The sequence below is a fragment of the Chaetodon auriga genome, chromosome 5 (genome assembly GCF_051107435.1).
Source record: "Chaetodon auriga isolate fChaAug3 chromosome 5, fChaAug3.hap1, whole genome shotgun sequence".
NCBI lineage: Eukaryota > Metazoa > Chordata > Actinopteri > Chaetodontiformes > Chaetodontidae > Chaetodon > Chaetodon auriga.
In genome coordinates this window covers 28,214,044-28,237,686 of record NC_135078.1, presented here as the reverse complement: position 1 = coordinate 28,237,686, position 23,643 = coordinate 28,214,044, and the positions used below count along the sequence as shown (strand labels likewise).

General features: G+C 45.4%; 3 protein-coding genes and 1 non-coding gene across 5 annotated transcripts; 1 reads left to right on the top strand and 3 right to left on the bottom strand.

The window, feature by feature from the left end:
- Nucleotides 1-3,923: 3,923 nt before the first annotated feature.
- On the top strand, nucleotides 3,924-8,448 carry npy8br (neuropeptide Y receptor Y8b). The gene is made up of 3 exons (XM_076731789.1): nucleotides 3,924-4,082; nucleotides 4,418-4,599; nucleotides 6,180-8,448. Exon 3 carries the CDS (start codon nucleotides 6,300-6,302, stop codon nucleotides 7,401-7,403), a length of 1,104 nt encoding a protein of 367 aa, XP_076587904.1. The 5' UTR covers nucleotides 3,924-4,082; nucleotides 4,418-4,599; nucleotides 6,180-6,299; the 3' UTR covers nucleotides 7,404-8,448.
- A 7,179-nt stretch (nucleotides 8,449-15,627) lies between these two features.
- Nucleotides 15,628-16,250, bottom strand: LOC143321162 (progonadoliberin-1-like). Of its 2 annotated transcripts, none has more exons than XM_076731326.1 (3): nucleotides 15,975-16,250; nucleotides 15,799-15,900; nucleotides 15,628-15,720 (listed from the first exon to the last, which is right to left on the bottom strand). In XM_076731326.1, exons 1-3 carry the CDS (start codon nucleotides 16,110-16,112, stop codon nucleotides 15,673-15,675), a joined length of 288 nt encoding a protein of 95 aa, XP_076587441.1. In that variant the 5' UTR covers nucleotides 16,113-16,250; the 3' UTR covers nucleotides 15,628-15,672. The 2 variants fall into 2 exon arrangements, with proteins under 2 accessions (XP_076587441.1, XP_076587442.1); XM_076731327.1 differs by having other exon boundaries at nucleotides 15,799-15,897.
- Nucleotides 16,251-16,800: 550 nt separating this feature from the next.
- kctd9a (potassium channel tetramerization domain containing 9a) lies at nucleotides 16,801-21,665 on the bottom strand. Its single transcript, XM_076731325.1, has 12 exons — nucleotides 21,495-21,665; nucleotides 21,048-21,169; nucleotides 20,918-20,961; nucleotides 20,666-20,762; nucleotides 20,489-20,547; nucleotides 20,279-20,407; nucleotides 19,908-19,975; nucleotides 19,720-19,815; nucleotides 19,488-19,637; nucleotides 19,032-19,137; nucleotides 18,817-18,950; nucleotides 16,801-18,319 (listed from the first exon to the last, which is right to left on the bottom strand). The coding sequence occupies exons 1-12, from the start codon at nucleotides 21,540-21,542 to the stop codon at nucleotides 18,203-18,205; spliced, it is 1,170 nt and encodes a 389-aa protein (XP_076587440.1). The 5' UTR covers nucleotides 21,543-21,665; the 3' UTR covers nucleotides 16,801-18,202.
- On the bottom strand, nucleotides 20,812-20,883 carry trnae-cuc (transfer RNA glutamic acid (anticodon CUC)). Its single transcript has one exon. It is a non-coding gene; the product is annotated as a tRNA-Glu (tRNA).
- Nucleotides 21,666-23,643: the final 1,978 nt, after the last annotated feature.

Below are 23,643 nucleotides of genomic sequence, written 5' to 3'. Positions count from 1 at the left end.
AAAGTTGGTGAAAGTTATAGAGCAGACATGGAGCAGGATTAGCATTTATTTGGAGCTGCGTTTACCACCTGTTGAAGTCCAGTGTTCCCTTTTAGCTCCATTGATGGTCTCCGCTAACTCCTGAGGGGAATATCTGGCTCTTTGGCTGCTAAATGCTGACCTATGTTCACCTGCTGGCTGCTAGCTGTGTCAGGTAGCAGCTCGTCTGAACAACAACAAACGTCATCACCGATGAGAGCTGTGAGACTCAACGTAAACAGTTAGCTGTGGGCCAGAAATCGAGAAGAACGAGCTGAAAGGTGATCTAAAGCTCTGCAGAGTCGATGGAAACCGATAACTCTGCAGGTTCATCACTCAGTACGTGAACTGTGCTTTTCCTTAAATACTCAACAATGTTCTGCTCCCAAAAGTCACATTTATACCAAAGAGCACTGAGGTGAGCTCCGGTGTCAGATGGGATCTGTGCAACTGATGGGGGTTGTTTGTCATCCATGAGTACCTGAGGCACTGTGGCATTTGTTCTTGGCCGGGGTTATTTAAAGCCTCAGGGGATTTACGGGACCGCGTTGCAGCGGCGGTGTCAAGGATCACTTCAGCTTGGTTCTTGTAAGGGGCTGTAATACTGCAGGGAGGCTGTCCTTCGCTCGATGAGGAGCTCCCTGCACACCGTGCATATGGATTCAGTTTGCAGTGACAGAGGAGCCAAAGGAAAAATCAAGCCACATGATCAATAGGGTTTCTGTGTTTGATTTGGGATGATGAATTACACTTACAGCCTCCCTTTTTCTTTCCAACACGAGGCATCATACACTATACCTTTACTACCAAACAGAATGCATATTGCATAACACACACGGTACATAAATCATACATTCATTCACATCAGGGTAAACAGCGTCCTCCTTTCTCAAAATGTACAAATAGCTTCCTGTGCACGAGCTGCAACATCTCCAGCATGTCTGTGAGTAAGTCAGTGTAACGTGTGCAGCTTTTGATGAATGCATCAATTATGTACACATGTATGCATCAGAATACCTGTCACTGGCCCACATTTGGGATTTATGCTAACTCGTATATGACCAGCAGCATGAAGCGGTGGCACAGAATAACGCTCAGGTTGGACTGTAAATCTTTTATTGTGATGTCTTCATTCCTTCATCACGGCAAGTAATCCCATAACAGACAGACCTCGACCTCATTTGATGGTAACACGTGAAATTTACATAGAAATGTGGTATCCTGTGTCATAATTTACTTAACTGCTCACTGTAAGAACTCAGGAATAATACATTTCCATATTTATCAATACTACTACAGACATCCTTCATGTGTCAGAGCAGGATCTGTCAGCACCGAGCTGATCGTCCAGCAGAAAACCACATTAACGACAACAGGTGGCAAGAAGAGCGTCGCATTTTACGGCCATGATTTATACGTGCAGCATGGTGATATGAGTCTGTTCTGCATCTTGTTTCATTCTATGTATTATTTTATTTATTGGTTTGGACTCTTCATAGTAACAATAAACCCTTTGCTATGACAAAACCTGATATATTTTATGAACCCTTCCATGCTAACTTCATGTCACCTGTGCTGCTTACACCCCACGGTAGATCTTAAATGGCTTTTATTGATTCTTCTGACTCTTTTCTGTGACTAGTCAGCCAGTCAGCGCTCGTTTCTTTTAATGAAAAGCACATTTAATTCAAGCATTGCAGTGACTAACTTTTCACACCACATAAATGCTCCTCTCACATCAGCGCGAAGTGCTCTTTTCAACCAGGTTAATAATGTACTAATTATTTCCATATCATTACAAGTGCAATCTGAGAATATTTCACGAATGTGTCAGAGGCACGGCATCACTTGTCGTATTTCCTCTTTCTTTCTGTTCCTCCTTTAAAACTGAACAGAGTGTGAAGTTGCAGAGATTTCTTTGTCTGTTTTAGTTGGCTGCTGTTAAAACCCGTCTAATCTGTTAGAGCGAGAGTTTTTTTAGATCACACAAAAACAGGCAATGCGCTTAAAAACACAGACACAAATGCTCTCAAAATACTGTTAAACGTGGATATGTGCAGCTCCAGCAGGGGAACAGTTCCTTGTTAGTGGGGCACAGTGCAGCACTGATTTACACTGGCAGTGACACATAAAACTATTAACTATTTTCCCACAAGAACTACTTACAAATGCCTTATGTAATGCAAGTCTCTCTCTGAATCCAAATATGGACATATATTTGACTCAGGTTGCATTATGTGTTGCATTCATGGACGCAGGGTGGGAGTCTAAACAGCTGATAGAGAGTTCCGAATAAAATAAGTGATCAAAGAGCCATCAAATATTTCATGTGACAGCGAGATTATGCTTCAGACATGTTTGGGACATGTTATCTGGTCCTGCTCTCTTATCACCTGTGAGATGGAACAAAACTCATCTGCTTCCTGTTTGTTTATGCACATCTTGTGCTCTGAGACAGAAATATTAGTCTTTTCCATGACAGGATTCTTCCTCTCCAGGCTGCACCAGCTTCTCTGGCCACACTTCACTGTGTGTCCTCGAACGCACCGCCGTGTCACTTATCAATCACAAATAAACTGCAGGACACACGGAGAAAAAAAGAATCACTTGTCCAGACGTTTCAGACTCACTCTAAGAAGTGCTGTCTCCTCTCTCCTCCCATCAAAACAAAGGCAATTGAAAAAAAAATCAAAAGTGAGTGACAGTGTTTGAGAGCACAAGGGAGAGCTAAACCAGCCATTCCACGTCTCAATATATTGAGTAGCTGCTCAGCAGAGGCAAAAACATGTCGTCCTGCAGCCCCTTCACTCAGCTCTGTCAGCATTCCTGCTTTTCTCTCAAAAATATCTACATGGATTAATTGTCTTGAGTGACTTGACATCCGTGTCTCTGTGTCAAGTCGACACCCACAGAGCTGTTGTTGTTGGTGGCAAGTCACTGCAGCGTTCTGCCTCTCAGACAAACAGCTATTACTGTTCTCTCAAGCAGCCTCCACTTGAAGCAGGAGTGTGTGGGGACAGTGTGAAGAAGCAGTTAACAATCTGTTGCACAAGCAAGGGAGGTGCAAAAAACGGGTTTAAAATAGTTCGAGGTGTTATCTGCGGAGGGATCAGGACGAGCGTTTTCATCCTGATAAGGTTTTAGTGTGTATGAAGGTGGGAAATGATGCAAAGGTTCAGGCTGCACATGCTGAGAACGTGTGCTTCATTTGGGCTATTAATCAATCTGAGAGAGCTCTCAGTGACATGGTTAGTCACCTTTATAACGAACAAAACACAAAGCGCATGCACACAGAAATCAGTGCTGATTTGTATCCGTCAATGTTCATTATTGAATTCTGGAAGCTCACATGATTGTGGATCTTCTAAGATTTATGCATCACAGTGCTTCAAATACACCTGAAATAAGAGCATGAGGTGAAGCACGTCCAAACGGACACGTCCTGTCTCCTCCTGCACACACAGACTTTCACAGGAGGCGAAAACGAAACAAATCTGTCCAAATTTCTCCGTCAGAGTTGTTTCTGTTCATCCACAGGACACACTTCAGCCTCCCTGCGAGGACAGAAAAACAACATTTTTCACAGGCACCACACTGTGTGCAGACACTGTGCAGCACCCACAGAAAGCCTGATAGGAATTTTAAACATTGCTTGTATTATTATCATCCGTCAGTGTGATATTACTGTGATATTACAGCGATTCCTCATTGAGGATGTATGAAACGTGCCTCATGACAAGAGACCAAATGACTCATCTCATGTCACTGATACATTTGGGTGAAACAGACCATGTGTACGAATTTCAAATAACTCAATTTCCCGATTGGCCCCCGTGTGGGAGCGTGCCTGTGCGCGCGTGCGTGCGGGACGCGGACAGTTTATTATGTAACATGTAACACCAATCACATCCCAGCCTGAGTGTGAGGCTTTAAGGTCGCTTGAAGACATATCTCAGTTCCTATCAGTGATCCGGGCTGTACACCTCCCATCGTCCGCGAGACCTGGAACTCCGTCTCACCTGAGGCGGAAAGGCGCGCGGACTCTGACAGGAAACCGGTTTTCGGTAAGAAACAGATGATTTGACAGATAATTAAAATACAGGATTTCATGGATGCAACTCTTTTTGTGGGTTTACCTGAAAGTAAGAAATGACATTTTCACAGATGGTGGGTTGTTTTTTTCATGTCATGCGTCCACAGAGCTGTCAGATCTCAGTCCAATCTGTCTTTACGCGTTCTTTTGGTGCGTCTTGTGAGTTTTAATCGCTGCTGTTGTGAATGCTGTCAGGCTGCAGCAGCTTCAGTAGATTTAATACATGAGTAGTTCTCCTCTCACCTGCCGGACAGTCTGTTAATTAAAGTGTAAGTGACGCCGTTTAGTGGGTCTCCCCCCGGACAGGAGAGCAGTGAGCGCACACGGAGGAGCAGCGGGGGACAGACGAGCCTCCTCCACCTGTCCGGAGCGGAGAAAGTGCGCCTCTCTGCCGGCACACACGCAGCTGCAGACTGGCGGTGGATCCAGGACAACAGCAGACGGACGCCAGGACACACATCCAGTCACATCACGCTCCTCAGCCGCCGGTGCGTGATGTCTGTCATCATTCTTGCATGAGCGACTTGTGTGTGTGTTTTGTGTCAAAGTGGTTTGATGAGGTGGCTGAATTTACACGAAGTGATGGATAGATTAAAAATCTTATTTACGATTTGCAGACATCTCTATTTTGAAACAAATCCCCCTCAGCTAGAATTTCTTTATCTGTTTTTCATGCAGTATATTTTTAATATGTCTTTCTGCAGATAATCTGTATAATTTATAATAAGTCTCATATCAAATATTAATAATGGCCTTTGTAAATTCTTTTGTTTCTTTACCAGACGACAAAACACAAAGCAATGCATCAACTTAAGTGTCCCTAAATAATCAGCATCAGGGCTGCAGAATGCGTCTGATATGTGGACCACACACAAACAGACATTCAGGCAGGTTTAGTCAGCTTGACGTCCAGGAGGGGATGAATGAGCCTGAACAGAGAAGCCTGTGCTCTACAAATGAATTCAACGGGTGTTACTGTACTCAGCTGCAGGTACAAGTGTTTACTGTTGTTATGAATTCTCTGGCTTTGTCAGTAATCACTGCAGATGAAACATAATTGGAAGTTTCTGCTCATAATAGAGACAGCCACGAGCAATTAATGTGTCAGCATTTATCATCGTTGAGGAGCCCTCAATTAAGAATGATAAATCCTTTAAACCCTGCAGATTTCACTCTGTTAGCGTAGCTGTGCTGCAAAACTAATTTCTGGGGTATTGAGCTGTGGGTAAAACATCTTGATCAGTGCTGCACACACACACACACACACACACACACACACACACACACACACACACACACACACATGCATGCACACATCTGCACACACTATTCAGATGTTGTCAGTGTGACAAAATTGTATTTCTGTTCTGTTTCCAGTACATTAATTTGTCGCAGATTGTAAGGACCGCACGTGCTCCAGAAGCCGAGAAGCTGTTGTGAGTGCTCAGCGGTAATGAGAGGTGTCTGTTCCTTTATGGACAGAAGCAGAATTGATTCACGCTGTCAGGAGGGGCGAAAACAGTGAGGGGGAATGATTGTCTCTGAAGGAGCAGCCATTATCACCGTCATTGTGATGGAAATTTAAATCAGCATGCCATTACAGCGATGCCACAAAGTCTGGATCTGCGCTGTTTTCTTGATGATGTGCCATCAGCGCATCATTTGTTCTTATAGCCGTTCCTCCAGGAGATAGAAAATCTGCACTCTGCCAGCAGCCTCATGATATCTGCATACCAACATTAATTATTCCCTTCAGAAATCTCTGTTTCTTTAATGGTGAATCCACTGTCAGTGTGTACAAAGGTGAAACTGGTCCACCGAATCCATCTCAGCACCAAAAAGACACTTGTGGAATTGCATCCAGGAGACAATCAGTCTCTGCTCCGTCCTCATTTTAAAGAAGTCTTATCATGAAAGAGCTTTCTCATCAAGTGAGGGTCAATTTCTCGTTATGCTGCGGTTTTTATGGGAGCTACATTTCCAATTGAGCCATAAACCACTTAATGTCTGAAGAGAAACTTTTCACGACTGGAAAGTTGTTTCTCATTTCTTTTTCTGTTCCTTCCAGGCGGCACATGAAGACAGACAGACAGAGGCTGACGATGAAGCATTCATGAAGTGATTACAGCAGGTGTGACACGACAAATTAGTTCAGTTAGTCCTTTGAAGTGAGCCCAGGAAACGCATCATGGAGCCGCAGCACAACACCAATCACAACCATGCCCTGTGGAAGGAGATACCGTGGGATTTCACGGAGGACTGCTCGCTCTCGGTCAGCGGCACCACTTTTCTCATCATAGCTTACAGCACAGTTATGGCCGTAGGTCTCATCGGGAACTCTTGCCTCGTGTTTGTCATCACACGGCACAAAGAGATGCACAACGTCACCAACATCTTCATCGCCAACCTGTCCTGCTCTGACATCCTCATGTGCATCGTGTGCCTGCCGGTCACTATTATCTACACGCTGATGGACCGCTGGATCCTCGGAGACGCCCTCTGTAAGCTCACGCCCTTCATCCAGTGCATATCAGTCACTGTTTCCATCTTCTCCCTCGTCCTCATCGCCATGGAGCGCTACCAGCTCATTGTCCACCCGACCGGGTGGAAGCCCGTGGTGGCGCAGTCCTACTTGGCCGTGGCCGTCATCTGGATCGTGGCCTGTCTAATCTCGGTGCCTTTCCTGTCCTACAGCGTCCTTACTCTGCCTTTCCAGAACCTGAGCATCCCCCTCCCAGTCAGCGACCACCTCGTCTGTATGGAGCGCTGGCCGTCGGTTCAAGAACGACGAGCTTACACCACCTCCCTGCTCGTCTTTCAGTACTTCCTCCCTCTGGTCCTCATCATGGTCTGCTACCTACACGTCTACCTGCGCCTCAGGAGGAGGAAGGACATGGTGGAGCGCGGCAGGAACACCACCCAGAAGAAAAACAAGGGCTCCACGAGGATCAACGCCATGTTGATCTCCATCGTGGTGGCGTTTGCCCTCTCCTGGCTCCCTCTCAATGTCTTCAACACGGTGTTTGACTGGAACCACGAGGCCATCCCCTCCTGCGGCCATGACATCATCTTCTCCTTCTGCCACCTCACAGCCATGGCCTCCACCTGCGTCAACCCCATCATCTATGGCTTCCTCAACAGCAACTTCCAGAAACAGCTCAAGTCCACCCTGCTGCGCTGTCGCTGCTGGGGGGTGGCAGAGAGGTACGAGAGCGTCCCGCTGTCCACCGTCAGCACGGAGGTCACCAAGGGATCGATCCTGAGCAATGGATCGATCAGCATCAATACTTAGACCCCGGCCTGTTCGCTCAAAGACAAAGAGGTGGCGGGGCCTCTTCTGCCCTCATTGTGTCATCCGTTGGAGCTTTTCTTGCTTCATTGCGTCCAGAAGCAAGTTGACATTTACAAAGTTATTACCCTCACAACAGCAGCCCGGAGGGAGTCAACTGAAGACACTTAACCAGCATGGCGCCCTGCCCAGTGTGAGTTCACATGTAAGAGGAAGTAGATAACAAAATGATGGTGCAAAGGTTGGACGAGTTTAAGTATTGTTGGGCCACTGAAGGCACTTTACATGAGCACTTTTCAACTGTAGTCTGTATAGTTCATTCTCTGTGGGCGCATGCGGATGAAGACGCAGCATTTATGCATCTGCCATGTTTTCTTTCTCAAGTTTAAATGAATGTGAGCTGCTTAGGGTTCGCTTTTCACGCTCTTACCTGCTACATGAGCAACGGAGGCACCGCAGAATGAAGGACAGTTTCTGGGCAGCTGCAGATGCTCTTTTAGATTTTGCTGTTTTATGTTATTAGTATTGATGAAAATATTAAGGGATTGTGAACTGTGACGTGTTAATGAATATCAGCAGAGTAGTTTATGATGTAACTGAAGGAGAGAATATTAGTGCTTTAAATGTGGCTCCAGGCGACGATTTGCTGCCATCATCTTAATGTATTTCTTATGACCTGAAGTCACATACGATATAACGATCTTTCACAGAAAACCTCGGCAGGAGCCGTATACGCCTCTGCCAAGGTCTGCGCTGCAGTATATTATATGTGTGGGATGTTTTTTCTCATAAAATGTGCCATACAATAACCTTATATCAAAGTGCCATAAAGCTAAATAAAAGGGGCAGTGAAGGACTTGGGCAGAGCTGCTGTATATAACATGACTGAATATATGTACAGCCTGTGACTTATGTGACACAGTTATAGTTTATGGTGTGGTCGGGACTAAAGAGCACTGTGTAGCATAGCAGATATCTCCTGAGAAACCTGTTAGTCACCTCTCTTTGTGCCATTCAACTGCATTAAAACATTTACTATGATCTATAATTGACGTCTGCGTTGTCGTATTCTCACAGTCCTGACTTTGTTTGTTTTGCAAACCTCATGTTAAACACAGATTGTCTGCTTCGCCGTCACCTCGCAGGTCCGCTCATCCACATCATTCTCAGCTTTTAACTCATAATTGATTGGTCTCAGGATGCTAATTCCCCACAGATTATAGCCCCGGTGTGTTTATACAGCGTTGTAGCATGTGGTGCACAGGAAAAAACTTTGAAACAGTCAATATATAAAAATCCATGTGAGGTCAAACCCAGTGTGCTGCCTCTGTGTGCATTATTTAGGGGGAAGTCTGAGATCACAACACATTTTAGATGTGCTGGTAGTGTTGAATAAGTCAGTGTTGTGTTTGGTGCCTCAGATGTTTAACAGCGAGGGGAGGCTCTACGGTTCAAACCGCAGTTTCTGTCTCAAAGAAAAGGTAAATCAGCCGAGAGGGAAGGAGAGGGAAGGATTCTTGCTGAGATGATAATGTCAGGAGGTCAAGTGAAGGGTGTTTTTACACCTCACAGGAAGCCAAACCTGTTTCAGACATCTCAGACAACCTTCCAAGGGCAGTTCAGAGCTGTCAGAGAGCCTGTGTGCTCGGGCTGCCTCGGCCTGAGCTGACCTCTGCACACCGTCCTCGCTGATACTTCCTCTTCACCTGTTCTTCCTGTTGAAAACACCACCGAGCGAAGTAGCAGATCTTGTTTGGATGAAAGGACTCAAGACGCCGGAGGTGTAGACGTACTCCAGTGACGCTCGAGGTGGAACTTGAATGATGCCGTTTCAGTGCTGTGGGCACATTACTGCGCTATGAAACGAAGACTTGACTTAATGAGCACACGGGGCCGCACTCTCCTCGTCGGTGGAGCCGTTCCAGAAAGATCAGCATCTTGGCTCTCCGCATTTCAGTTTAGAGAGATTCTCATGTAAGCAGGAATCACAGGAACAACATGAACTACATAGCTGGCTAGAATATTCCTCAAGCTGTTGTCCTGAGCATTTAAATTCTCTGCAGTCACATTTATCGCCTGCATTACTGCTGCAGGAGCAGGGCATAATTAGCAATAGTAATAATAGCAGCTTTTAATGCTTCGAGCTTCTCTCTGCGCCCTGATGTGTGAATCCTTCTCCTCAGCCGATGCTCGTACAGACCAAGAGGCATTAAGAGATGTAAACTTTAATGTGAATCTGCAGGGTCCATGCTGAGCCCAAGGAAAAAATATATAAGGTGTCACAATGTTGATGTGCTACTGAATAATTTCACAGGTGAAAACCTGGTTTGCACTGATGCCAGACAAAGCCATTGGCCTTGTGCCCCTTTGGTCCCTTGTGAGAAGCAACTAATCTTTTTATTTTGGCAGATGAAAAGGTCAGAGAGTTGGACCGCTGCCCCTGGAGTCTTAATCGTGGTATTATATGTAGTAACATCTGTAGGACGCAGTCAAACAAACAGGCAGCTCATTTAAGGGTCAAATGCATAGATGAGCTCAGTCAATATTCCCTCGTTCTCCTGTCAGTCTGTTGAATTGGCCTAATGTTTCCGCTTTGGATCAGGCGCTTCCTGATTCATAAGACCTGTGCGGGAGGCTTTATTTCAGGCGGCATCCACACTTTTATCTATTTATCAGTTTGGATATCGCAGCAGCACGAATGTTGTGTCAGCACCTTGATGAGCCCGACACACATGTAAAACAGTGCTGCGCGGAAATATTCGTCGTATGCTGGAAGATATTTCTGGGCCTCAATTTCCTCTGTGTCTTCTGTAGTATTAATATCACACACACACACACACACACACACACACACACACACACACTCACTTTGTCTTGCATAACAGCAGCAGACTTGACAGCCGGGAACAGAAAACCCCGATTGGTGTCGGCTAGTTTTTCCTCAGGATCGGTGAGTTGTGGCTTCATGCATGTGCAGCCTTCACATAAAGAAAACAAGATTCAAAAATAAGATTACATACACAGACAGACAGATTCTCACAAAGCAGGGACAACAGATTCTTTCAGCTCTATAATGTTGCCCTGATAATTTAGGATCTGGCCTCCGCGTCTGACCTTCTATTTTCTTTGGTCAGAAGAAAAGTGGTCGACCACAGCCCGCGTTAGTTGCCTGGTTACAGTTTCCTCGGGGGTTTCAATGGTTTCCTTCACGCTGGCACAGAGCACCGAGCTATTAAAGGCACTTTATTAAACACTGACAGAGGAGCTCCGCAAGGCTGAAGCAGTTTTAGTGGAACCAGATCAGTCAGATGGTTGTCTCCGCTTGAAAAGACGGATGACGAGGACAGTGAGACACAGTGTCTTATGTTTTTTTTCCTCTGATTTGCGTATTGAGGCGGAGTTACGGTAAAGGTACCTGGACTTTCACTTTTTTGGGGAGACTTTATCAATCACTAATCAATAACCTTAACAATGGCTGGATTCCATTTGGGTGTGCCACGGTCATTTTACTGTGCATGATGACTCACTCAGGACAGAGGAAAGGAGTTATTAAAGGAATAGTTCAACATTCAACAACAGCTAGATGAGAAGGTTCAAACCACACAGAAAATGTGCAGCTGGAGCCAGGAGATGGTTAGCTTAGCATAAACACTGGAAACAGGGCAAAGCAGCTGCATGAAGCTAACAATATCCACCTGCTAGCACTGCTACTGATCAATAATTAGCTAGCACATTATATCTCATTTGTCAAGGCAAGCTGTGCAAAAATGTAGAATCAGAATTACCTTTAACAAATTAAATATAACATGTTAGCTGGTGAGCTCACCGTACACAACCAGGTTAGCTGTTTTCAGTCTGAATGCTAAGCTAAGCTAATGGACTGCTACTGGCAGCTTCATCTTTATTGTACAGACAGTAGAGTGATGTTGAACACGTATTCGCTTTCATGCTGAGAGTTAGAGGAGAAGATCAACACACACATCTGTACAGCCTGCAGCTTAGTTAGCAACAGTTAGCCTCACTTTGTCCAAAGATTACTGGCGCTAACTGGCTGCAGCTGGTGGCTTCATATTAATCATACAGGCGTAAGGCGTCAATCTACTCATCTAACAACAAACAAGAAAATAAGCACATTAACCAAAATGCAGAATTATTCCTTTAATCTAATTAGCTTCACAGTGTTTTCCTGCTATGACGAGCCACAATGTCTGCTGTTAAAACGGCCAGTCGATGATTCGTCCTCTCAAGTTAAATGGCCAGAGTCTGCAAACATTAAACACAACATTTATTCAGTCTCCTGCACTGGCCTTCATCAGCGCTGACATTATGGCCTCATGTAGTCTTTCATTAGTCCAGTCAGCTTCAGACTGGCCTCGCTGAGACTAATTAGAGGTAACCTGGCAGACCTTGCAGCGGTGGGAGTGCAGGCTCAGCAGGGTCCGTGTCTCCAGCTGGTATTTTCTTGATTATCGTGTTGTTTGGGATCATCATGCCTCACTTCTCTCCTCTAAATGTGCTCTTTAATAACTCAGGTTAGAGCCGCTTTGATGCTTCTGCTCCTCAAAAATCTGAATAATCTTTTTTCCGATGTCTGAGGGTTATCGTTCACAGTGTTATTGATCTTCAGTAAATATTGCATGTCCTGCTGTGCTGCTGCCTTTCTTATGTTCACCCTTATCAAATAAAGAACAATACTTGAGCCATGTGGTATCAGGTGCATGCTGGCTGCCCACGGAAGTGACTGTCTGTCCTGTGTGTTTGCTGAGTATCAGCAGAGTGAAACACACATTGGACCAGTTTGAAAAACACACTTTCCACTGAAGATAAGAGCGTGACCACCTCGCGCACTCATCAGCAGGATATTACAGGCCGTTGTATCACTGTCAAACCTCCATGATGAATGAACTTCGATTTGTTATTCAGTTTGTTTAAATTCTTGGCAAACACGCTCATGTGTGTCGCCTGGTCAGATCATTTTCATGTCGCTCATCCAGCCGTGAACAAGCACTTTGAAACAAGCCAAGCAAGGAGCGATCTATTACAACACGATAAACTGGCTTCAGACACATGTTCTCACGTTGAGCAAACACGATAAAGTACAGTAAATTATGATAAATCACAGAGCTGACAGCACGGCCTCCAGCCTTACAGGAAGTGCTGTAAAATCTCTGCAGCAGAGACATTACTCTGCAAAACTTTATGTCAGATCATGTCTGAATGAGACGGGCACTGAAGTACTGCAGCAGAGAAGGAGCACCAACTTCATGGATGAGGCTTCGTGTTGTTTTCTGGTGCCACCTGGTGGTTCAGCTCTGAGCACCTGAGCAGTCAAAGGGCACATTACATAGACTTCCATTCATTTCCTGGACCCCTAACCTTAACCTAAACCCTAACCTTAACCCAAGTCTGAGGAATACATGGGCACACACACACACGCACACACGCACACACACACACACACGCACACACGCTCTGTGGTGTTTCCGTCACTTTTGGGGACATTTCAAAGACTTGGGCTCATTTCCTGGGGACTTACTTTAACCATAACATTCACCCTAAAATTTAATGATTGGCATTATGGAGCGTTTGTCCTCATAAGGAAGACGAGTCCTCACACTGTGACTGTGTCCTCCATAGTCCTCCATCTGGTGCCAAGCAGTCGTTTAAGTTCACGTTCTGCCATTCTGTGCACAGGTGTCATTGATAACCTTAACGAGCTCGTTCCACTCAGGTGAGCCTGTTCCAGGCCGCTGTTTCGTGTTGCTGTCACGTCTCACAGGCTCAGTCAATGAAACACAGCCATCGTTCACTGGGTTTGACTCACCTGAGTGTTTCCAGCAATGAAAGATCTACAGTGAGTAACACACACTCGCTCTGTTGGCTGGTGTTGTGCATGACAGCGGAAGAAGTATTCAGATCCTTTACTTAAGTAAAAGTACCAATACATTAATGGAAAAATACTTTAAAAAAGCACTAATTCTGCAGAGAAATGGCCTCCAGTGACTGATGCATCACCATAGATCACAGTGTTTTGATGGTCCGTACTGATGCATCAGTGTGTCAGCAGCATGTCCCTGCTGGTTGGTTTAAACAGCACAGTGTTTGAGTGCAGTGGTCTGCAGTCGGGGGGTCAGGCTTCGCCTCGTGCTCTTTCACCACTGCACTTCTTCAAGTTGTTGTATTTTACTTGGTTTTATGTGTTCTATGAATCTACTTTAACACTGTTAATCAGTGGTTTCATCTTCCGTCTCATCTCATGCATTGTTTTTATTTTCATGCTTATTCTTTCTTCATCATTATCAGGTGGGTTTGATTCTTCATCACATTCATTTTCTCTCCCGGCTTTTACGTCTTTTATATGAAGCACCTGGTGCATGTGATTTCTTTGTTGTAAAGCACTTTGAGCTGCAAATCTTGTTTGAACAGTTCAATACAAATAAAGCTTATTATTATTGTTGTTGTTGTTGTTGTTGTAATGGGAAAACTAACAAAAGACCCTGTGCAGTACGTTTTCAGATGCACTAAAATACACTTCCTGCTGATGAGCAGTTAAACTGATAAAACCATGCTGTGCCTGAGGCCATCAAATATTTAAACAGCAGCTCTCTCCTGCAGCTCGTGGTTTTGTGCTCACACAGCTGATGTTTGTCACATCGTCACCTGGGGCCCGTTTCACAAAGCAGGTTTAGTGAAAACTCCGAGTTTGTTAAGCCTGAAATGAAGGAAACTCTGAGTTTTCCGTTTCACAAAGGGAGGTAACTCAAACCAGAGAAAGAGGGGTAACTCTAGCCTGTTTCACAGAGAGGGGTAACTTAAGCTCTCGTTCAGTTACCATAGTAACAGACTCTATGAACCTAACCTGGTCGGGACCAGGTTTTTCTCAATGAACCTCGAGTTTCTCTCTGTCTCCGCCCTCTCCGCACACGGTATTTGATTTCCTCATTCATTCGTCAGCAGGCGAGTTTTGGGATAACATAGTTCTGCCGTCTGTTATTTAAAAAAATCAGTCAGTAGGCACTTTTTTTCACTAACATGGCATGTCCTTTTGACAACGATCCCGTGGATGAAGGTGCAGCATTACTGCGCAGGGAATTAAATATTCGTCGGGAGATGGTTATCAGACCGCGCATAGATGTTCTGGCATTTCCAGACAATTATGTTTTTGAACGGTACCGTTTCACGTCACAGGCCATCATCTACATACATAACCTAATCCGTCTTTACATTTGCAACATTACCAGCCGGAGTCATGCTCTCACATCCCAGCAGATATTGTGTGTTGCGCTGCGTTTCTTTGCGCAGCATTATGTTGGTGATAAAACAACTGCACAGTCAAACAGCCACTTAATATTTACTTTACAATGTGACACATGATCAAAATGAGGTACCCCCCATTAAATTATGCCGTGTCTTACCTGTTTGAACAATGTTTTTATGTTTCATCTTGAGCTGCTACCAAGTGCACTTCTCCCCCGCGGGATTGCACCTACATGAAATAAATTAATGAGCTACCATTCAAGCAGTTTTCCCCTGTAATATTATTGTGATTGCAAAGGACTACATTTAAACTTACGCATTGACCCGAGCAGCAATGTTCTCCCACGCCGCCTCCCTCTCTTTTGCAGCTGCAGCGGTGTTACACTTTTTTCTAAAAACATGCTCAAATTCGTCGTATGAGCGCATTAAGAGTTCGAGTTCCAGTGGGGTAAAAAAAAACGCAGCCCTCCTCTTCCCCGTCGCCATGGTGACTCGTCGAATCGGGGCTCCATTGATGTTGGCTTTTTATAGTCGTGGTGCACGCGCTTAACCCTGAGTTAACCTACTCTGAGTTGACTGAACTAACTCAAATCACCTGTTCTGAAACCGGAAACTCGGAGTTTCCTATCTCAGGCTAGATCAACTCAAGGTTCAGGATTAGACTCGGAGTTTGTTGAACCTCCTTTGTGAAACGGGCCCCTGCAAACCGCTGCTCTGTGTTTGTCTCTGACACTCCTGATGCTGTCCATCCACAGCCAAACCAGCCAAAACACACCAGGTTTTCCATTCAGCATCACAATGAACAGGATTTTTAGAGTTAATCTGCATATTTTCTGTGCTCCAGCTGTGTTCAACACCACCAGGACGTTTGAAACTGCTGGAAAAGAAACCAGAATCACCAGGAATTTAAATCCTCCAAGAAGAGAACGGAGCAGAAAACATTCAATCAGTCAATCAATAACCACAGCGCTTGTGATATGCTAATACAATAATTTATTGTGGAAACAAACAGGCATCATTTTTGAAATGTTCTCTGTCCATTGTCCCTGTTGGTGACGCTGTCCTGAAAGACAATCAGAACCATGAGATCAAACCTCTGAGCACCATCGACAGAAAAACCACAAAGATTTACAAAACTTACAAGGAATCCTCTCATCCTGTACATTTTGGGGTAAAGTGGTTCCTCTGCACAGCCCAGAAGGCTGCAGGGGGGGTCCACGCGTGGAAAGCCCTCGACCACCTGCTGGAGAAAACAAACATCACAGTGAATTCAAGCAAAGCGAAGCGGAGAACGCAGCGAGGCTGACGCAGGCTCACGTTTCCCAGCGAGTCGGAGAGGCTGTCCAGCTCCCTCTTCCCTCCCGGGCTCAGTCCATATGACCAGTGCTGACAGCCGCCCTGCGACAGCACCGCGCCCACCAGCAGCAGCCACAGTGCCAAGCTTTGAGGAGCCATCCTGAGGGGAAAAGGCTTCAGATGGCACACGAGCACGTTACTGATCGTTACCTCAACCGTCACAGCTCAGCCTGAAATGTCTCACATTTACCTTCTGACTTGGGGTCTGCTTTCCTTTGTGAATCCTGCTGCACAGCATCATCCAAGGTTTATATAAAGCTTCCTCTGAGCCCAACTCTTCCCCACAGGGGGTCACAAAGTGGGATTAAGCAGCACTTACTGGCGACCTGCAGGGCTGTTTAAAGATTACACATGACGTGTGATTTCTACAAACAGAACGAGGGATGAGCTCCGGCCACAAACCACCAACTTTCAGCCATTTCCTGCCTGCTTTTCTGCTGCTTCTGTGTATTTTGAAAGTCATTCATCGATAACTGAGACAGAGTAAATGAGGAGGGGGCTCAGTCGAGTGCAGAACTCCAGCAGGTGCGTTTGGTGCGTGTTGATCACTGACAGCTCCTGGCTGAGAGGAGCGAGGGGTCAGCAGTCAATGGAGGCCAAACACAGGAAAACTGGTTTTTCAAAAAATTGGGAATTAACTGTGATTATGCTGACTGGTCCAGCAGGATGTGATGATGATGATGATGATGATGATGATGATGATGATGATGATGATGTGAGATTCGCTGTGGACAGATTCACACACACAAGACCAAAAGCATGACAGACAAAGACTTCTCTTCTTCTTCATAGCAGTTTATTTATAACAGTCATTTATGGAAATAAGTTTCCACGGTCGAGTGCAATAATCACAGATAGGGAGGCCTACGCCCCCCCCCCCCCCCAAACACAAACCAACTCTTGCCCCATATTGCATTCAGTGAGATGAATCAAAATAAATACGCGCAGCTCTTCCATTGGTTTTCATCTCAAGGTGAGACAGACGGTGATTGCCTTCATCGCTCATCCTCACTGTGTACCTGCGGTTGGACTGAGTGAATAGTATTGCATCAGAGCAGCTTTGAGCTACAGCGAGAGAAACTTCACCGGTCGAAGACGAGTGCAGCTCTTCACACATGCAAACGGACGGCGCCCGGCAGAGGACCGGCGCCGGATCCTGGACAAACCGGCCGACAACACCTGCCCGCGCTGACGACGACTCTCTTGGAAGTTTTGGAAACACTGGATTTACATAAGATTACAAGCACCAAACGTTTTTGGTGAAAAGTTATAACATGTTACAAGTTAACGTATACTTGTGCAAATAAGTCCAAAGCATGATTAAGTGATATACTTCGATACATGGGAGTATGTTTCCAGGCAAACCCACTTTGACGACATGAGCAGGTGAAAATGGCGTCCTGCTGAAGGACAGCGAGTTCTTTTCTCATGGCGGGAAGAAAAACGACTGACACACATGAACATTACAACAAGCAGAGCCACAGTCGAAGGCATGCAGCTGTGGTTCACTCGCACGCCGGATTAAAAAGAGGTAGATTCACAGAGCGCAAAACAAGGAGAAACAAGGTCACAGCTGTAATTCATGTATTGCATACCCAAGCTGTGTTTAAAACTAGCCTGTCGCATAGTTTGGTGGTGCACTAACAGCACTTCCAGCCTTTCAGACTGTGCTATTGTTATGGCTTTGGCTTGCATTGCTTCCTTTATGTTGAATCCAGCAGAATGAAGTTACACATTTAAAGAGGAATATATGATGACACAGTTATTGGTGACCTTTCCACTTCTGCTACAGCAGCAGTCAGTGAAGCTCAGGGCTCTGAACTCACCTGCACACACACATCTGACTCTGACTCCCACTAACATGTCAAGTAATAGAGTGAATATAAATTATGTAAAACATGAAATGAGTATAGTCACTGGATTGCATCCACACACATCTACATACACGAGAACACTATTTTGTTTTGGTGAAATACGCAGCTGAACATTTACAAACCTCCTACCATACACACACACAGACAACCCTGAAGAAATTCTAGTGCAAGATATTTAAAGCTAACATAATATAGGTGGAATGCCAGGGATGTGCATACAGCTACCTGTGCTGCAGACAGGTACAGAGAGGTCGAAGGTAGGGGCATATGCTGCAGGTGAGGCTGGAGGACAGAGCAGTACAGGTGTGAGCGGAGTTATCTGACACTCTGTGACATGTGCAGAGGCGTCAGCATCTCTTCAAAAATGGCTCCTTTCACGTTGGACCCTCTCAGGTTGGCTTCTTGTAGATCGCAGCCCGACAGGTCACAGTTCTGCAGGGACAGAGCAGCGAGACGGGACGCTTTGATGAGTCCTGCACTCAAACTGGACGTCGTCACGTGGAGACGTGTTTCACAGAAGCAGGTGGAAAACATTCACGTATTCTTTGGTAATTTCATTCCTGCTATGACAGGATGCAACCGATGATTAATTTCATCAATAATCCATCTGCCTTTCTTTTAATTAATTGATTACTTACTTAATTAATTTATTTTAGTCTATGAAACGTCTCCACTGAAATCATCTAAACCATCTCTGACAGAGAAACAATTTTGTTCCAATAAAGATTACAAAGGTTGACTTCATTGTATAAACTGCTTCTTGTGCAGAATGTGATGAAGCCATTTTGGCACCAAACACGTTCAATATGTTAAAACACTTCATTCAGATCTGCACTGTTTGGGCTCGAGGAAGCTGCTGTGAGTACGACGACCAGCTGAGTCCACGCGAGCGTTTTCAGAGATAATCCCTCCAAACGGCCACAGCTCACCTCCAGATCGGTCCCTGCTAAAGTGGCTCCCCGCAGGTTACAATTCTTCAGCTTTGCGTTTTTCAGAGTGGCCACACGCAGGTTGATACCGGTCATCTGACTTCCTTCCATGTCGACTCCCTTCAGGTTAGCACCTGATTACAAGAACATCTGGTTAAAACACGACTGCAGATTTGAATCTGCCTCCACTGCGGTGACAAACTGGGACAGATTACCTTCCAGATTGGCCTTCAGCCCAGACGGATCTTCAAAATTGCATCCTTTGAGTGAAGCTCCCTCAGCGTTGGAACAGAGCATCTTGACCCCCTGTAAGTTCGCACCCTTCAAAAGACAAAGATCAACAGCGAGCGTGAGCTCAGACCAAGTCGCACAAGAAATTCAGTGACCAGTCACATGAGGTGAATGTGAGAGTAGGTGTGTGTCATTGGCAAACAGAATGGTCCTTCCTCCACACATCTGAGGGGGCAGCAGGTGTGAAGTGGCCAGAAAGCAAAAGCCAAAAGCCCACTGTTCACCAGCAGGAAGGCCAACAGCTAGAAACAACACGAAAAAGCCACAAACAACTTCGACAGGAGAAGGAAACGTTCGCTTCGCCTCCGTGAGCCTCGTCACCGTGTGTCTGCTGATGCTGAACATTTAGTGCTGACAAAAAAAAGAGCTTCCAAACTCACATCCAGGTTGGCTCCAGAGAGATCCGCCCGCTCCAGATTGGAGGAGCACAGGTTGGCGTGTGTCAGATTGCAGCGGCTCAGATTAGCCATCTTGAAATTGATGTAACGCAAATCAAGCCGGGACAGATCGGCGCCACTGAAATTCAGACCCTGAGAACAGCGAGAGCACAAGAGTCAAACACTGAGGTGACATGATGAACGGATGGAGGAAAAGGTTTTCATCCTGCCGTACCTGACAGCGAAGCTCTGACTTGGTGGGCGTCGCCAGAAGAAAACGAACAAACTCTTTGCGGGAAATGGGAGAGTGGTCCTCAGGAGGCTGGGAGCTCTGTGGTGGAAGTAAACACGAGGTGAATCACGACCACGCATTCAACCAGGGATCACATGACTGAACGGAAACTATTCCACAGTTCAGGTTACCTTGATCGCTGCTTCCAGCTGTTCAGCAAGCTGCTCAATTCCAAAGAACCGGGCCTCCTCGAGGACACCTGGAGGACATTTAGGACAAAGCACGTGAGGCGGCTGGACTCATGAGATCACATGAGAATCCATCTGGCCAGGCTGAAAGTTACGCATTCGTGGCAAAACCGTAGTCAATTTGAACCAATCAGAGACACATGAGGAACTACGGACAGCTACAGGTGTGTTTTAGGTGTGACAACGGCAAGCGAAGCGACTGCTCGTCTGAAACGACGGGCCCTAACGAAGTCAGAGTTTGCTGTCTTACTTAATGACACTCTTCAGAGTGACTCAGGTAGACGTCATCATTTAGGCTCCGTCAGAAAGCTTACCTCGGATATTTATGCCTTCATTGATAATGAGCTGGCCGTGTCTCAGGTAGTTGAGAATGGGCTCAAAGTATTCAGGGCTGCGGTCGATCAGGTAAGCCCCGTGCTCGTCCCGCTTGTTCCCCCACACATCTGGAGCAGACAAAACCCATTCAAAAAGGAGGCTCGCGTGAAGCAAAGCTGAACCGCTTACTGATCGGCTCGTCAGCTTACCTTTCTCTCTGAACATGTGAGCGAGCATACTCTCCGGCTCTTTGCTGACCAGGGTGCTCCTGAACACGAAACACACATTCAGCAAAGACGACAAGAATGAAAAGTTAACTATGACAGAGAAAAACAATCTTTAGCACTGAGTTTATTACTGGTAAAAACAGCATCGAGACCAGTTACCTGGTGGTGGTGAATGGACGACCACCAATATTAAGGGTCAGCCAATCAGTGTGCGCTCCATGCGGATCAGATGTCAGCTTGGCTTCGTTTTGAGGGTCTGCGATATAAGGTAACACTTTATTAGTGCCCCATGAGGGGAAAATGTGTTCCCTGACCGGGAATCGAACCCGGGCCGCGGCGGTGAGAGCGCCGAATCCTAACCACTAGACCACCAGGGACAGTTAACATTGGAACAAGAGAAGAAGAACTCACCGATAAAAGGATCTCCTTCTGACACATACAGCACGTCGTCATCTCTGTCAGAGACACACAGACGAGTCCACGCATGAGACGACATCAGTTATCAGTCACATATCGATTATCATCCTGTGATCGAGCTTACCTGATAAGTGCAATGTCATCTATGAGACCACCCTTCCCATTGTATAAACAGTAGGCTTTGATTCCTAATTTATTGCTTGCTACAGATAGTAAGTCGGACAAGGTCCCGTACACTGCTACAACCTGAAAAGAGAGGATTAAAAATGAGTGGGCTGCTCGAGATTTAAGGCTGAAACACAAATAGGTCACTTCCAGCTCCATGATTAATGAGTCCCAGTTAGCAGTGTAACCGAGGCTGAGCTAACATTTAGCTATCAGCGTGGAAAGAAAGCCATAAAGACGAACGTTTACCTTGACTTCATATGATTCTTGTTAATATCAGCTCGTAGGTAGAGTGTCAGATTAGCCCTCTCTAGCTTTAACGTTAATGAAACACGTATGTGTGCTCAGTGGAAAAAGCCAGTCATTCTGCGGCCCAAGCTCCCACAACAAACACCTTCAAACCCACCTTGCCATTTTTAGATGTACCGTTAATAAATAAGGTAACTCTTCTCATTCTTCAGGCGCTTTGGTTATAAGTACTTTATTACAATTACAAACGATAACGCGGCGTTTGTCGGCTAACGCTTGCCTGCCGATTCAAACTTGCTAGTTAACGTTAGCTGCATGAGACAACAACACGAGACAGAGGATGCCTTCGAGAACTATCGGAAAAATAGGGATTATCAAGCCGTACATACACACAATACTCCAAAACCTAGGAATGGGTACAAGTTAATATCTCACCCACTCACAGACATTACAATTACAGTCTTAGCTATCGTTATCATTATTTATTATCAACGAATCACATACGTACATTGTACGGATATCGATATTATTAGTCATATCAATTGATAACAAAAGTGACGAGTAGACCATTGATCATATATGGATCAATGAAATCATGTGCTGCAACAGTGCAACAATTCGTTCTTCACAATCATTTTGCAGCAGCACAAAATTATGTGCAACCGCTTGTTTACCCCCCCCAAAAAAATCCTAATCGACAAAAAACAACCAAATCAGAGGGCCCCTGAAGGGTGCCTGCTGTTGGCAGCTCTGCAATTGGTCGGATCGTTTACACGTAAGCACGTTTATGTCCGGTGGTCTCTGCAAACGCATAAATAATGTTGACCGTTGTTCAAAAAAAATAACGTTAATGCCATTCATGACATTTCAACGTGTACCGGAATTATAATATAACGCATTTTTTGTAATTCGGTGAAACGCTCATTGGCTGCTTAACATTATTTTTTGCTACTCCTTTAGATGGCGGTATTGCACCACCAAGTTATCGACCACTAAAAACACAGAAGAAGAAACCCGGAAGTGCCAAGTAGCATAATGTTTATTCATACCCGTAACTAGTGATGGCAAACTGAGGCTTCACTACCCGAAGCTTCGTTCAGTTCTCACTAGTGACACCTGCTGTGCAAAGATATAAAACAAATTTTGCTCATCACCTGAGTGGACACTTTGTCTGTGGTTGTATATAATAAAACATCAATCTTTGTCACAGTTCTCTCACACGCATGCTCATTGCCTGTATGAACACCACAAATAAAACTTTGTTTTTGTGCTTAGTGCAGGGATGTGGGCCTGGGAATGTTACACAGGAAACACTGCTTCACTGGGTGGTGGATGACAATGATCACTGGTTTTTTATTAGAAACAGAAGTTTTTTTTAACAGTGTTGGGACTCAGACGGTTCCTCTTCATAGAAACAATCTCTCCAGCCTCAGAAAATCCCCTTTCACATGGAACGGAAGATGCAGGACAACATAAAAACATGGGAGCCAGCTGTTAAAGGTGGGGATGTTGGTGTTTCTGTCTGCTCCAGCAGACAAGGGGATCTGTTCTTGTCAGGTTCACCTCTGCTAAATAATGATCCACTTCCACTGTGGCATCTGCTGTGACCGGTCTACTTTGATCCACTGTTGTGTCCAGCAGATGCCAAAGGTCATCTAAATGTTAAAAGAAAAAAACATTAACAATGGCTCACATCACTACCAACGAATGTTAATTTTGAAAGTCATTTTTTAATGTCATCACACTTTGTGATTCAAGTTGTGATGAATTTCATGAAATGCGTTGACCCGTCGGAGCAGCTGTCTTCCACTGTCTGAGCTGAGGCCCTCTGACTTGCTGATAACTGTGTGGTTCAGCATCTTCAGCAGTGGAAAGATCTTTGAAGCACACACCCTCCTTTCAGCAGAAAGCTGTGGCCTGGTGGAATGGGTCAAGAACATGTATGTTTGTTGGTGCAGTGACATCTGTCCTAGGAGGCAACCCGCCCCCCCCCCCCCCCCCCACTGGCTCTCTCAGCTGGAAAAGCCTCTCCAACATCAGAAAAGTGTTGTTCCAGCGAGTGTCAACCTCTGAGAGCAACTGAAGTGTTGGTCTCCCCATCTGCTCCTACACTCGGACCAGCCTTTCTCTTTCTCTATTACAACACTTTTGTCAAACACAGACGGGACGTATTCCTGAAAGAAAATGGTTTTGTCTCTCAGTACTTGACTGTTTATTTGAGTTAAAGCATTTCATTATGTTTCATCTAAAGTGGATTTCAGGCAGCATTCATTCCTACTTTGGGATACAGAAAATACTGCAGATCC